The sequence below is a fragment of the Myotis lucifugus genome, unplaced genomic scaffold, assembly GCF_000147115.1.
Source record: "Myotis lucifugus unplaced genomic scaffold, Myoluc2.0 scaffold_157, whole genome shotgun sequence".
In the NCBI taxonomy this organism is placed as follows: Eukaryota; Metazoa; Chordata; class Mammalia; order Chiroptera; family Vespertilionidae; genus Myotis; species Myotis lucifugus.
The window spans coordinates 3,066,478-3,082,816 of record NW_005871205.1 but is presented as its reverse complement, the minus strand read 5'-3'; the positions used below and the strand labels follow the sequence as shown (position 1 = coordinate 3,082,816).

Below are 16,339 nucleotides of genomic sequence, written 5' to 3'. Positions count from 1 at the left end.
ACGCCAGAATAACCGGAATGACCGGTCGCTATGATGCCCACTGCAGCCTGCCAACTGGCCCAATCAGGGGCGGGGCCAGCTTACCAACCACCCGCGCCCCCTCCCTCCGGCTGGCCCTGCCCCTGACCAGCCCCCACCCCCACCCCGATCGGGGGTGGGGCTGGCCGGCCAGCCAACCTCCCACACCCCCTCCCCCCTTGTCCCCTACCCTTGCCACCAGCCCCAGCCCAATCGGCCCCTATTGGGGAGGGCCAGCCGGACCCCACCTGTGCACCAGTTCGTACACCGGGCCTCTAGTACAAATATATTCTTAAAAAACACTATTAAAATTCAAGCTGGAACAAAACAACTGATCCTGAAGGATAAAGAACTCCTCTCTGGTTGACCTTCCTTCAGCCCAAAGCCCTCCAAGACGCCCAGACTGCACTCCAAAGGCCCTCCAGGAGATAGGGTCTGAGAACCTGCCACAAAGAGAAGGCACGGGAGGGGGCAGGCACGTTTCCCTGGGAGAGAGAAGCCGGAGTCAGACATGCTGATGTGTGGAAAGAGGCCCTTGACTTAGTCTGGGTCACTCTGGAGACCCAGGAACAGCAAGAAGTTACAGGCAGTTCCCCACTGTGTCACAGGGTTAGGTGTGAGCTTCTCAACAAGAGAAGCCTTCTGGCAAGAAATGGGCGACTCAGTGCTGGGCTGGAGGGAGACCTAAGAGATGGTCTTTAAGAGATGACCACCAGCTAAGCTGGCCACAGCAGCCAGACTCCAGCCAAGCTTCATTCCACCCTCCCATCTGGTGGTGGCAGAACCCAAGTTAGTCCACAAGAGGAAGTTCCATGTACTCAAACACCCAGACAGTTCTCCAGCTTCTGGCTCCCTCATCCTCTCAGCTCTAAAAAAGTCCAGACGTGATGAAAAAGGCAAGAAAAAGCAGAAGCCCTCCTTCTGACCCTCTCAGCGCTGAAACCAACAAACCCTTCATGTCCAGCTCCTCGCTAGGGAAGTCGATGGGGTTCCCCATGTGTGGCACAGGCCAGGCAGTGTGGGTTTGAGTCCCGACTCTACCACTTAAGAGCTGTCGGCAAGTCACTTCTCTGGGCCTTAGCACCCTCGTTTGTAAAACTGGGATAATATTACCTTCTCAAGAACTCTGATGGGAAGATTAAAAGCCATCCTATCTAATAAAGAGGGAATATGCTAATTGACTGTCACGCCCTCAAAGATTGAGGAGCCCACAGCCAATAAGGAGGGAATATGCTAATTGACTGTCACACCCTCAAAGATGGCGGTGCCCACAGCCACAACATGGCCAGCAGGGGAGGGCAGTTAGGAGCAACCAGGCCTGCAGGGGAAGGCAGTTGGGGGGGAGGGGGGGGCAGACCTGCAGGGGAGGGCAGTTAGGAGCAACCAGGCTGGCAGGGGATGGCAGCTGGGGGCGATCGGGCTGGCAGGCAGAAGCGATTAGGGGCAATCAGGCAGGCAGGCAGGCAGGCAGGCAGGCGAGCGGTTGGGAGCCAGCATTCCTGGATTGTGAGAGGGATGTCTGACTGCCGGTGTAGTCAAACACCCCTCAAGGGGTGCCAGATTGGAGAAGGTGCAGGCTGGGCTGAGGGACACCCCACCCCCCCAGAGCATGAATTTCATGCACCGGGCCTCTAGTTATTTATATAAAATATTGAGTATGTACCTGGTACATATAGAAGGCAATCAAAAATGTTAGCTGCTACGATTACTACTCACCCCACAAATAATGTACCAAGTGCCTAACAACGTGAGACTAGACTGGGGTGGGGAGTTTGAAGGGGTGTGTCCCATGATTCACAAATCCCTCGCCCCATGGAGCCTCCCATCTAGTAGGGGGGACAGACAAGACACAAGGAAATCACCAAACACATAATCACACATACACGCACTGGGGGAAGGAGGAAGGGGAGGTCCTGAGGCACGTGCTGAAGGGGACATTCACCCCGATGTGGAAGCAAGGGCAAAGGGGACCGTACTCCAGGCGGACTGCCTCAACGCCCAGTCCCAAGGCAGCACCAGGCTTGTGAGAGAGGAGCTGGAATACAGCCAGCGAGCCTGTGGGCAGTGGGCAGGGGGAGGAGAGGGACCCAGAGCGGGGCTGGCGGGGAGGGCCGTGGCCAGATCATGCAGGGGAAGGAATGCGGCTTTTAAGCCCAAGCAGTGATCTGGCTTTCCCTGGAGGGGTTTAAGCAGGGGAAGTGATGGGGTCCAATTTTCTTTCCAGGAGATTATTTTTATGACTCACGATCCTTGCTCTAGAGAATACTCTATTTGGGTAAGCTGGACCAACACCAATGAAATATCTTAGTGGACAAAAGCAAGATAGGCCATTCCATGCCTTGGACTGTAAACACCAACCGACTTGGTCGCAAGGTTGTGTTGGTGCAACTCGGAGGGCTTCACGGAGGAGGTGACAGAACAGGCCTTGAAGGTTGGGAAGATCTGAGTAGGTGGAGGGGTGGGGCCTGGGTAAGCATGCCGGGCAGGGAGACAGAAGGAACCAGGAGCCAGGAAAAAAGGAATACTGTTCTCCCCCCCCCCCCCCACTTCCCTCCATGAACCTGTGGCCACCCTCAGCTTCATGGCTCCCAGCCCTCCACGAAGGATACAGAGTGGGCTCGCAGGATCACTGTCGTAATTTATCCTTATTACCTCTACCCAGGGGCCAGTGGAGGGTCCAAATCACCACAGAGCCCCCGAACCACTCATCCCTGTGCCCTGCCATGGTCACCTCCACCTCCACGGAGGAGGGAATGAAGGAACAGGGAGAGAACCGTCCTGGGAAGACGCAGGAGCCAGGACTTCTCAGAAGCTGCTGGGGAAGCACTCAAGTGCCACCCACGCAGGGACAAGACATAACTGCTCTGCTTCCTCCTAAACTTCCCACTCTGTCTACAAAAAGGGAAGAAATGGGCGCTCACCAGCAGCGGTCACACGGACAGGCCTGCACGGGCATTAGATGGCTCTCAGGACAAGGCTGGGGACCTTGGGTCTTAGCCCTGATTTCATTTCGGGGGCGGGGGTGGGGGGTGGGGCACTGGGTGTGTGTTCCTGGCTGGCCCGAGACCCTTGGAGGCAGTTATTATTATTATATTTTTTAATCCTCTCCGGGGATATTTTCCCACTGATTTTTAGAGAGAGAGGAAGAAGGGAGAGAGGGAGAGAGGGAGAGAGGGAGAGAGAGAGAGAGAGAGAGAGAGAGAGAGAAACATCAATGTGAGAGGGACCAGATGGAGCCTACAACCTAGGTACATGCCCTTGACTGGACTCGAACCTGGGACCCTTCAAGTCCTCGGACCAATGCTCTATCCATTGAGCCAAACTGGCGAGGGCAGCAGTCATGTTTATCTGGTGCATCTCCAAATACAGGTCTCGGTGGTTCGGGTGAGAGGCACAGGCCACCCAGCACTGCTCCTGTGCCAGAGAGCTAGCCTGCCAGTTACCCCGCTAGCAATCCTGCTGCAGGGGCTGGGGCAGGGGCTGGGGCAGGGGCTCTCTACGCCGTCAGGGGAGAAAGGGAATCTTCAGGAGGATCCCCGAGGGGCCTCAGAGCCAGCCCTGGCTCTCGATTGCCCATGAGCGGCTTCTCAGGAAGACAGGCCGGCGGTTCCAACTCCCCATGGGGTTCACACTGCCATTTGTCTGCTCTGTCCTCCAGCCACCTGCCTTTCGAAACAGGGGAAAGGAGTCGGCCCACTTCCTCCACCTCCTATCCCAGAAGGCCTGCAGGCTGCCGGCAAGGCCTGCTTACCAGCCCTCACCTCAGCCTCCTGCTCCCTGGGGCCCAGGCAGTTGGGCATCAGTAACCTAGTTCACAGAGAAGGAACCTGAGCCCGCCCCAACTGCCAGAATGACAGTCTAAGGGAGGAGGGCCAGCTGTGGCCTGGGGTGGGGGTGCTGTAGGTGAGGGTGCAGCCAGATGCAGAACCCAGCTCGTTACTCAGGGGAGAGAGTGGGAGGAGGGAGGAGGGAGGAAAAGGAGGAGAAGGAGGAGGAGGAAGGAGAAGGAGAAGAAGGGAGATGCAGAATGACACGAATTTGGTTTGTCTCCCTTCCTCCACCCCTTCCCCCAACCTCAGCCCAGGCTCTCAGGCCCACGCCACTTGTAATCTGAGCCCCCCAGGAACCTGGAGGGTTCCAGATGACCAGCCAGCACCCCAGGGGGCAGGAACAGAGGCTCCTGTGGGGTGTCCCTGTGTGTGTACACAGACTTAGGTACACACACCTCGCAGCTGGCATATCAGGAAGTGTTAAGCTGAGAACAATCACACCCCAAGAGCTGTGGGAATGGGGGTGGGGTGATGAGAAGATCTGGGTGTGGGGGGAGGAGGGAACTCAGAGAGGACAGATTTCCTTCTCCTCTGAGCCCCTTTGTCAGCTCACCCCACAAAGCAAAGGGCTTAGCTACCAGGTAGCTGAGAGGGGAGGGCTCCCCGTTCGAGGAGGAGGGGAGGAGGGCTGAGTCCTTATTTGGGAGGCAAATCATGGAGGCTGTGGCTGGGGAGGGTCCTGCCCCCTCTTCCTGGACTCTCCAGCCTCCAACAGGCCTCCTAGCTGATCCCACCCTCCCCGGCCTCGGCTCAAGAAAGAACCAATCAGGGGCCCAGGATGAGCAAACTGCGGGGAGAGGAGGGGCCTCAGCCTCAGTTTTTGCCTTTGGGGCAGGAGCTGTAAGGAAGGCGAGGCTGGGAGGGGAGTGCCTTGGCCCCTAAATCTGTTGTTATCTTTGCCAACAAACGGAAACTCAAGTCAGGCCCAATGACAGATAAGAAATGAGAACTGAGGCCTCCCCTCCCCTCAGGGAAAGGCTGTGTTGACAGAGACAAACAGGCCCTAACCTGCACTCTCTCCCAGCACTTGGAGAAATAATAGTGTCAGCTAAAACTTGGGCTCTTTCCCAAGAGCTTCCCCTACAAACTCAGAGAATCCTCACAGCAACCCCTTGAACAGTTAAGTCAGTGGTTCTCAACCTTCTGGCCCTTTAAATACAGTTCCTCATGTTGTGACCCAACCATAAAATTATTTTCGTTGCTACTTCATAACTGTCATGTTGCTGCTGTTATGGATCGTCATGTAAATATCTGATATGCAGGATGGTCTTAGGCGACCCCCGTGAAAGGGTCGTTCGACCGCCACAGGGGTCGCGACCCACAGGTTGAGAACCGCTGGGTTAAGTCCTCAATGCCTTTAATAGGTTCTGTGGCTTTAAGCAGAAGTAATTTTACCATCGGCTAATGGACATAAACAAGAGTTAAGTCTCTAGGCATCTCATCAACATTATAATGGGCACCTACTGTACTGATATTAGTATACCCAGCTTGCAGATGGAGAAACCGAGGCGCAAATGTTCAGTAATCTGCAGAAGGCCTAGAGCTAGTAAGTAGTCAAGTGGGGATGGGGAGCCCGACCCTCTTCCTTTTTTTAAACTGGGGTCCAATGAAAACTGGGGTCCTTCCAAATATGTATCCTTTTAGTAACGACAACCTCGCCCCCGAATTTTGGTACAGCTATTCACAGTTTGTAAGGGGCATTTCACATGTATCTGGCTGGTCATCTGCCTGTTCTCCCTCCTTCGGATAATACAGTGTGTCCAAACAAGAGGTACACACACATTAACAAATGACAACTCAGTTAATTTTCATGCCTTTCCAGGTTTAACTGATTTGAAATAATGGGTGAAGCCAGATTAAGTTTTAAACAAAGAAAATTTATCCTAAAATACTTATATATATATATATATATTTAAATACTTATATATATATTTTATTGATTTCAGAGAGGAAGGGAGAGGGAAAGAGAGATAGAAACATCAATGATGAGAGAGAATCATTGATTGGCTGCCTCCTGCAGGCCCCCAACTGGGGATCAAGCCTGCAACCCAGGCATGTGCCCTTGACCGGAATCAAACCTGGGACCCTTCAGTCCACAGGCTGATGCTCTATCCACTGAGCCAAACCAGGTAGGGCCCCCCCCCCTTTTTATGGGGATGCATAAAAGATAAAGTTTATGGTACAAAACTGGCAACAGTTGACGAATTGAGGGTGCACGAACACCTAACACAATGATTTTTGATGTTTGGGATTTCACTGCTTCGTATTACCAGCAGTGCCTGGACCAGAATGGTCATCAGTTTGAAAACAGGCATTGACACAGAAAAAATTATTCATTTCTGTAGCTTCTTTTAAATTTTGAAAATGAGCTCTGTGCTAACAAACACTGACTTTATAATCATTGGACCTTGTGTATACATTTTTGGGGACACCATGTATTTGAGTGCCTAAGCACCTGGCATTGTACCAGGTCCCAAAAAGGATCACCTGGTCCTCTCACCCCCACGGAGGAGAGAGATGGTAATGGTATTACTCTCATCCTCATATGGGGAAACTGAGGCTGCAGGAGGTCTATGCCTGGCTTGCCCAAAGCCAGTGGTTTTCAAACCCTACAACACATGTAAAGAATAATATGGACCAGTATATACTGTACATATACACACACACACACACACAACACACCACCAGTTTCATGATACGGTACTTATTATGTGACACGTGCTGGTACTTTCTTTCTCATTTGCATTTAAATGCTGGTTCAGCCCATTCATGGTCAAGACGCCCAGTTTGTAAAACAGTGCAATAAGCCTGTCATTAATGGCAGAGTCGAGTCTTGCCCTAGTCCCGCCCCAGACCAGGGTCCTCATTGGTCTGCCGTACTGTCCCTCACCTGGAAGCATGACTGTGCCCTTCAATAAATCCCGGTGAGAATGACCACAAACTCAGTCGGTGTGTTACGAGTGTCTGCACATTTCAGCCGTTATCCCTTGGCCAATAGACGCCACGTCCCCTGGAACACTGGGTGACAACATCTTAAAAGTACAAACACGGGCATCTAACAATTCCTGTAAGAACGAGTGTCTACGGACCTAGAACTTCAGGTGCCACAATCCCTTCACGTTCAAATTCAGGTGCATCGAATAAGTGCTTCCTTCAAAGGCAGAAACACCTAACACCTGAGCAGTCCTTTTCCCTTTGGAAAACATTTTCACAGTATTCTGGCTTCACCCACTATTTCAAATCAGTGAAGCATTTTCATGGGATTCTCACAACGATGCCTCCGGCTTGGAGAGGAAACCAGGCACCTTCACCAAGGGCTGGGGTTCATCTAACACCTCGGCACTGGCTCGTCTCCAAACGGCAGGGAGCCCCCCACCTCACATTTCCGGCCCGAGAGCCTTGGATGGCGCAAATGGTTCACTCTTGCAGGAAGGAGGGAGGACCCGGACCAGCACTGACAAAAAGGTCTCAACGTGATGACGGATGGAGAACTCCCAGGGTCCGGTGTGGGAGTGGTGGGTAGACCCTCACCTGGACAGATCCATTAGTACCGCCTGTGCCATGGTCATGGGTGATGGAGCCTTTGCCACCCCCAACCTCGTGGTGCCTCTGCTCCCGCCTCCCCCTGGGCAGGTAATGGAGGGTGGAGGCTGCGAGACACAGGCCCTTGCCGGCAATGACCCCACTGCTAGTTCAGGTCCTCTTTCCTTCCGACTCCAACAGCAGTGTAGGAGCATGACACTGTCCAACGGGGGGACCCGGAGGCCCAGAGAACGTACTCACCAGCAACAGGGCCTCCAGCTGGTTGATGTAGATCTCCTCACTGGCCAGGAACCCTGAGAGGACCAGCTTCCTCATCTCCAGGCCTTTCCCTGCTTCCACCTGTACAAGAGCAAACCAGAATCCTGAGCGGTCTGTCTTCTTCCTTTTATCTCCTCTTTCACTAACACTTTTGTATGGGGTAAATGCCAAACACACCTATTAGAGAATGTGGCAACTACAAAAATATAAAGGGAAAAACACCCTATTCCTACACTAGCTTCTTTTTTGTTCTGTTAATCCTCACCTGATGATATTTTTCCATTGATTTTTTTTTTTTTTAGGGAGAGAAGAGAGAGGGAAAGACAGAGAGAACTATCGATGTGAGAGAAACACATGATTGGTTGCCTCCTACACGGGCTGGGGAGGAGCCTGAAGCCAAGGTACGTGCCCTTGACTGGAATCGAACCCGGGACCCTTTGGTCCGCAGGCCGATGCTCTTTCCACTGAGCCAAACTGGCTAGGGCTCCTACGCTAGCTTCTTGCTTTGTTTCTCTCTCATCCTTTTTCCACATTTCCTTATTTGAGACCCATCCATCCATCCATCCATCCACCTATTCAACCTCATAATAGTGAGCAAGACCACAAAGGTCCTGGCCTCATGTGTGTGGGGGCAGTTTAATGGGGGGACGTAGTTAAGAAGGGAAATCAGAATCATGGCTGAGGCAGGGCATGCCACATGGAAGGGCACAGAAGGGGCATGGGGAGGCTCCCAGAGGAGGTGATCTATAAACTGAGAGGAGGGGTGGAAAGAATGGGATGAAAGTGGCCATGGGAACCCCAGCTGTGTGGCCTTCTGGCTGCACCTCTGACTTGATCTTCCTGTCCCCGGGGGTTCAAATTCGAAACAAAAGATGCTAGCTGTGGCCCTGGCAGGGTGGCTTGGTTGGTTGGAGCATCGCCCCCCTTCATCTCCCTACCCAACCCCCCCCCAGGATGGGTAGGAGAGGCAAACGATCATTGTTTCTCTACTTCTCTCTCTCTCCCTTCCTCCCCCCTCTCTCTCTCTCAATGAAAGAAATCATTGGGTGAGGATTTAAAAATTTATAATAATACTAAAGAAAAGAAAGGGGGTAACTAGCTGTAGGGCCCTCAATTTTAACCTTGCACCCCCTCCTATTTAACCATGCACCCCCTCCTATCATTTCCTGACAGCCTCATTCTCTCTCCCCTGTGGTGGAGATCACGCCTCATTTAGCTTTGAATGCCCATCTTGCTAATCTCTTACCAAGACTCTTCCCTTCGGTTTCACTCCTCCCCTCTGCGGTGGTCGAGGCCCTCAGCATCCCACTCTGCAGGCCGCCTCTTCTAACTGACCCCTGCCTCTCCCGCCTCCCGCCACTCCACACACCAGCGCCGGATCCATCTTCTGAGTAGGCCACCTTCCACCTGATGTTTGTCAAGGACTTAAGTCAATACAGCAAAACGTAATTATCTGGGGATTCAGTTAAGTTATTCACCCAACAAATATTTACTGAATGCTCACCAGACCCCATAGATAGAACAGGAAACAAACACACAGTCGTCCCTACTCTCATGTGGCTTATAATCTAGTGGGAGAAAAAGACGTTAAAAAGAAAACAAAAACCAAGTAAATATAAATGATAACATGGGCCCCAGCTTATTTACTTAAACACCTTCAGTGGCTCCTAGTGCCTCTCCCTACCCTTCCATCTCCCCACAGCCCTCGGATCTGTCTTCCCAACAGGCCAGAGGTGTTCCAGCCCCTGAGGGTGCCATCCCCACTGCCTCAATGCCTTCTCCCACCCCGGCCCCTCTCTCGTCTGAACCCCACCGCCCCGTGAAGGCACAGCTGCAGTCTCTCTGGCCTGCAGCGTCTCTTGGAGTCTGCGGCACTGACCCTCAAACCTGATGGGTGCCCTGGTTCATGACCTGCCCGTTGGCTCCGTAGTCTCTGGGTACCTGCATCACACGCCTGTGCACTCCCTGGAGTCCAGCGCCACGTGACACCCCGGACACGTGGGCACCTAACATCATTTGGCCTTCAAGTGCCTCCTTGAGGTGGCTACTATATTTTCTCATTACACACACAGAAATGAGCAAGACTTAAAAGGGAAGGGACTCACCCAGGGTCACAGAGCCAAGAAGTGGCCGGGATGGAATTTGACCCCAGGCCTGAACAATGAATTCCGTGCTCTTCCCCTGCTCGGGTAACATCCTCACTCGTTCTCAAGCATCAGACGCTCACCTGGAATCTCAAGCAGATCCCTCTCGGGGCCTCAACAGCACGCCCTGAGCATAGTCTGGGAGAGCATGTGAAGCTACCAGAAATTTCCCAAGTCCGGAGAAGTGCGGCTTCCCCCCAGCTGCCTTCCCGGCCCTGGTGTGCTCACATGCCGGCCGGCCGGCCCTTTCCCCAGGCGAGAGACTCAGTGCTTGGCCTTCCATTCGCAAGCCCGTGAGCAGATCTGAGCTGGAGGCTGCTACACCACCCCACCCCACACCATCTCTGGAATGGTATCTGACCCAGTGATAGAAGAACAATGTCATGCCAAAGAGGCCCACACCCCAACCCCCCAAACCTGTGGCTATGCGATCTCATATGGCCAAAGGGACTTGGCAGATATGATTAAGTTAAGGATTTTCAGATGAGTTATCCTGGACTCTCGGTGGACCCTTATGTATCACAAGAGTCCTGTAGGAGGCAGGCAAGAGGGTAGAGAAACAATGACCACAGGAGAGGGCAGGGAGGGAGGGACAGACTGGCTGCAAGACCGGAAGATGCCACACTGCTGGCTCCGAAGACATCCCATGAGCCAGGGAATGCAGGAGGCCTCTAGACCAGCGGTTCTCAACCTGTGGGTTGCGACCCCTTTGGGGGTCGAACAACCCTTTCACAGGGGTCACCTAAGACCATCGGAAAACACATATACAATTACATATTGTTTTTGTGATTAATCACTATGCTTTAATTATGTTCAATTTGTAACAATGAAAATACATCCTGCATATCAGATATTTACATTACGATTCATAACAGTAGCAAAATTACAGTTATGAAGTAGCAACGAAAATAATTTTATGGTTGGGGGTCACCACAACATGAGGAACTGTATTAAAGGGTCGCGGCATTAGGAAGGTTGAGAACCACTGCTCTAGACGCTGGAAAAAGGCTCGGGCGGATATGGATTCTCTCCGCCAGCGCCTCCAGAAGGAATGCAGGCCGCTGGCCCTTGCAGACGTGTGTAAGTGAATAAACGTGCTGTTTTAAGCCACGAACTGTGTGGCCATTTGTTGCAGTGACATTGGGAAACTCATATGGACGCCACGCTTTAGGGAAGGACAGTAGTTACTTATTGATGCCTTCCCAAGTACCAGGCACTGTCCTAAGTGCCTGCCGTGGATTAACCCACTGAAGTCCCACAACCTGGAAGGTGCTATCGTTATTCTCCCGAGTCAGAGTGGAAACTGCCAGCGGCCGGAGCTGTCCACTGGCAGGTGGGCAGCACTCCCTCCGAGGAGCAAGATCAGAGCTCGGAGCAGGGCCCCAGCCTGACACCTGGGAACTCTCCCTCCGTGTAGGCGGCCAGCACTCTCCTGCTGCACCCTGTTCCCCTCCTGTTTCCTGCCAACCAAGGGCTTGTCTGAGGGCCTGAGAGTGGGGAACACTGTGAGCTTAACAGTAGAGCTGGCTGGACTAGGACCAGAGCGAAGACCTGGTGATTCACGGCCCCCGCCAAGCCTTCGCCACCGTGGCGTGAGCCAGACCCCTGTGCCAGCCCCTTCAGCAAGGCCCACTCCTTAAGAGACCCCCACCTCAGAGTCCAATCTTGAAAGGGCTTCCCAAAAGGGACTAAGGAGTCACCCCTGAGCGTCCCTACTCTGGGCCACATTCATTCTGAAGTGTGGGCTGGCATGAGGGTGGAGGTGATGTGATATTAAATCCAGTTACCACCAAAAACTTCTGTCATCTTTTTGCTTTCCTCAGACCCATGTTCCTGGTTTAGAATGATCTGGAAATTCACAATTATCTAATCCTTGTGGGGCTATTCTTTTATTTTAATTTTTTTTAATTGATTGATTTGAGAGAGAGGAAAGGAGGGAGAGAGAAACATCGATTTGTTGTTCCACTTATGCATTCATTGGTTGCTTTTTTTAAAATCTGAGGATATGTTTTTACTGATTTTGAGAGAGAGAAACATCGAGCTGCCCCCCGCCCCCCATCCCTACAGGCTCCCCAAGCAGGAATTGAACCCCTAACCCAGGCATGAGCCCCAACTGGAAACCCAAGTGCAACCTTTCTTTGGTGCATGGGACGATGCTCCAATCAATCGAGCCACCCAGCCAGGGCTCATTGCTTGGTTTTTGTATGTCCCTGACCGGGAATGGAACCGGCAACCTTGGCTTATCAGGATGACACTCTAACCAACTAAGCTACCCAGCCAGGGCCCTTGTGGGGCTGTTCTTATCTCACAAAATGTCAGGGCTCAACATTAACTCATTCACACCTCACTAGGTGCCCGGTACTGGGAATACAAGTGAGGGAGACCATTTCTGTCCCAAAAGCCCTCCAGAGGGGCACACGTGCCCAGCATCTCGGGGCGAGTTCTCTAAAGAGTTCAGGTTCCCCCAGCACAGGAAAGCTGCCCTCTCAGTGACACCATCCCCACTTCCTCCCCACGGGGAGCTTATGAAACGCGGCCCCGGTGGGCTCCTTCATCGCCAGCATTTACACAATCTGCAGTCTCGGCGTCTGTCGGCCTGAGGGCCCCCTATCAAGAGGTCGAGTCACTCCGGCAGGGACAGCATCTCCCAGCAAGGCTTGGCCAACGCTGGCCTCGTCACTACAGTAGGGACTAAAAATAGCCCCTGAAGGTTTCGCTCTAGGCCAAGCCAAGCCAGTCTGTCCAGGAGCTGTGATCTCCTCCAAGACAGCAATGAGGACTGATGAGGCAGAGCTGCCTGTGAGTCAGAACCGTAGGCCAAGCGGCTCCACATCCGCAGAGTTCTGCTCACGGACCACGCTAGTTTGCAAGGAGCACCCAGCGGGGTCTGCTCAGAGCAGGTGCCACTGCGCTTAGGAGCTGGGTCCCTGCCAAGCCTCCGCCCCAGGCCAGCCAGCCCTTCTGTGGGTTGGGCCGATGCAGGGACACCCACCACTCGCTCTCCTCTCCTCAGCGCTAGGTACCAGGGAGGTGTCTGTCAGCAAATTCCTCAGCAGAATAAAGAGCAGAGAGGACAGGGGCAACTGCGGGGGGACAGACGAAACCCACAGCCCACTCTCCTAAGGGAGGATCCCCGAAATCCTGGGCCCCCAGGTGTCTGAAGCTTTTGGCAGGCCCCCTGGGATCCAGCCACGTTGCCAAACCTCGGCTGTTCGTATCCCACCTTTGCAGTTGTGTCCCACTCACATGCCCCCTGCACTATTATTTACTTAACATTGTTCTTTCTGACTGGCTTCTTAACAGCACTGCCTTATCCCATGTATGACATTTGAAACCACAGGAAAGATGTACAAATTATATTCTCCCTAACATACATTAAAATACCTACCAAACTATTCAAAGTGCAAAATACACATCCAGGCGCCACCTAAAATCACCATATATGTGGCCCCCACTTCGGGAAACATCCAAGTGGGGGCCACAGGTACGGCCATCACTGCCCGTGAGGGAGAAGAGACCTGGGCAGATGACACAGAGATCAACGCATTTCAGACAATCCGTTAAAAATCGGCACAGAATAACACCTGAGGGGTTGATCTGCATTATAAAAGGATTTTGATTCCTGACAAATGAGTTCCCTTAAATGGCAGCATTTATATCACAAGGACCCCATTAGCCCTCCGTACCTTTAAATAGAATTGTATCAGAGACTTTTGGAAAGTATGCAACACTTTACAGCTGGGAGGTGGTGTAGCCATCAGTATTCCCATTATTATTCGTTTATAGATCATTAACTCCTCAAAGGGAAGGGTGGGCTGAAAGACACGGACCCCCCTCCCCCACCTCCACCCCCCCAGCTCTGGAGAAAATCGCTGCCGTCTTCACATCTGTCCCCTAAGAAGATGAAGTTTCTTGGAAATTACACCGGAAACAGGATTGATTTATAGGCCTGGCATCTGGACACATGCTCAAGGAACATGACAACTATTTAAGGTAAGTACTCCTGAAGCAAAGTAATAGAAAAGAGAGACGTGTGTCTTGGATTCCTACCAGCGGCTGAAAAGAGTCTATCTTGCAAGAGCGTGCCAGGACGGTCCACAGCCCGGGGCCGGAGCGCACACTCCAGAAATGCCCCTTGACCACACACGTGCACCCAGTCCAATCCTGACTCAACTAGAAGTGATCTCTCCTCCTCTGAATGTAGTCCCCTTTTACCAGCTCCCTTCTCATTGGCCCTACTTTCTCATTATACTGCAATCATCTGTACACTTGCCCCCTAACCCTGAACTGTGAGCTGAGTTCATCTCATCTCCTTGCTCATCTCATCTCCTCCCCCAGCCAGAAAGTGCTTTGAATAGAACACAACCTGACCGTGTTTGTTGAATGAATCAATGAGCTTTCTTACCATAACTCTCCAACCACCCTGCATGTCTTCTCTCTCTAATGACAGCCTGACCATTAGAGGCGTTCAGGATGAGACAAGAAGCCTGGAAACCCCCAATACTCGTGAAAGGTCCCCTCCCCCCCATGCTGGAGACAAGTCCAGAACCCCGAGGCAGCCAGGCAGAGGGGAAGACTCACAGGGAGCGGGAGGCACGGCGTTTTGAGTGTGAGATGTGCCCAGGACCTCTTGGTATCCATGTGCTGTCTCCTTATAACACCTCTGAGATGGAACAAGGCCAGGCACATGGTACACCCTTTGCAAGCCCCATCGAGCCTCGCTCATTCCACACATTCACTGGGCACCAGCCAAGCACCAAGCACTGCACAGCATTCCACAACGAACACCATGTGGCCCTTGCCCTCAAGAATAGGATAGAGGAGGCAGATGTCTCAAGTTCCAAGCAGAATGAAATACGGGCTGCGACTCAGGTATAAGCCAGAGTCCGGAGTAAGGGTGGACCCATACGGCAGCATATCAGCAGATCCCATCTGTGCTGGGAAGGGTTTCTCAGAGAGGGTCCATTAGGAACCCCACACTCTATATTCTTGGTTTATAATCACACTTTTCCCATCCTGCTTCTGGTGGGGAGGCTGGTCAGACCCTAAGTACAGAGGCTTTCATGGGCCCAACGAGGAACATGACTTACCCCCCAGGCCTCGGAGCTGGCTCCAGAAGAGAGAGCCGGGGTGGGGCACCAGCCACCACCCATTACAGCTCCTCGCTGCTCTGCACCCAGGCCTACAGCTACGCTCCACCCAAGCTCCACACTTCAGCCATCTACCTTGGGCTGCAGTCTATTTTTACCTCCATTAGCTCCTCCTGGAAGCACACTGTAGCGTGGGTGGGGCAGGGCCGTGATCCCATCTTACAGGAGGGACACGAGGTCCAGAGAGGCTGGGACAGCCTCCAGCCCACAGCAGTGCTCTGGGCGCCATGCCCTGGGGGTGCCGTGTAGCCTGGGGCCCACAGATCGATGGCAGCTCTATTTTCCGGCCGCCTGGCTTGCAGTCTAAGAACTCGCAGCCATCCTTTCTAACTGGCCTCCTTTCTGGCCACAGAGCAGCGAGGAGGTGAGCAAAAGGCTGAGGTTAGAGCTCTCAGGAGTGGGCTTAGGGGAAAGAAAGGAAGACGGTCTGCGTGCCATGCCTCAGGCAACACAGGTGTGGCTTCTAGAGGGCGCCCTGCCCTGGGGAGGAGGTGGAGAGCAGGGGAAGATGCAGCCACGCCCCTCCTGCTCTAGCTTTAGGGCAACTTCTCTGACAGGACCGGGGCATGGCTGCCAAGGGTGCCCACAGCCCGAGTGGGTGGGCTGGGGTCCAGCAGATGCTTCCCGCCTCTGCCGCCTTTGGAAAAGTGCCTACCCCCCTGGCTTCTGCCTCCGAGCCTGCTGTCACCTTCCCCCTCTTCACAACTCCAAGCCTCTTCCCTCAAGGAAGCTCGGTGACCTCTGGTGCTCTCTCTCCCTCCCTCCAAATGCTCTCTTGGCGAAGCCCAGACTCACCAAGTCTCCTTGCTAGAAAGAGAGTGGCCCCCTTGGCCTGAACTTCCCACGTGCACTTATCCCACTGTTGCCATGGAAACAATGAATTAAGGCCTCCCGGCTTCAAGTCAGCCAGCTCCTCCGGGGCAGCAGGCTCACACCACTGCCATGCCCCGCCAGGTGACTCATGTCACCGCCAGTGAAAGCCCCGAGCACAGCTGGCCGGGGTAAAGCCAGCGGCCACTCCCCCCGAGGACAACTGGTCCAGGGGAGGAGGCAGGCACGGCACCTCTCCCCCAGGAGCAGCTGCCGAGCGCTCAGCCCCTCTCAGCCCCTCGCAGGCATGCGCCAGTCCCTCTCGAGCTGAGCGAGGTTTGTGCACCCATCAGCCATTTCTGCCCGCACACCGCTTCGGCGGTTGAGAGCCGCTCGCCCTGCCCCCTCCCTCCACAAGCATCCAGGGCGTGTCACACTCCCACCTTCACAGTCATCAAGAAGGGGGACCCTGAGCCAGGGCTGGTCGGGGTTCCCAGCTCGCATTCCTCCAGGAGAAACACATCTTCATCCTCCAGAACCTTGTCCAAAAGGCCTATTGCCTCCTCTCTCTTCCATGGAAGCCGGA

The 16,339-nt window shown here is 53.4% G+C and overlaps 1 protein-coding gene across 1 annotated transcript in view; it reads right to left on the bottom strand.

The window, feature by feature from the left end:
* The window catches only part of ABR (active BCR-related), a 179,066-nt gene that overhangs the window by 66,928 nt on the left and 95,799 nt on the right, over positions 1 to 16,339 (bottom strand). The window contains exon 3 of the mRNA XM_006095561.3: positions 7,632 to 7,730. Coding sequence (XP_006095623.2) covers positions 7,632 to 7,730 — 99 coding nt within the window. The remainder of the gene's footprint in view (positions 1 to 7,631; positions 7,731 to 16,339) is intronic.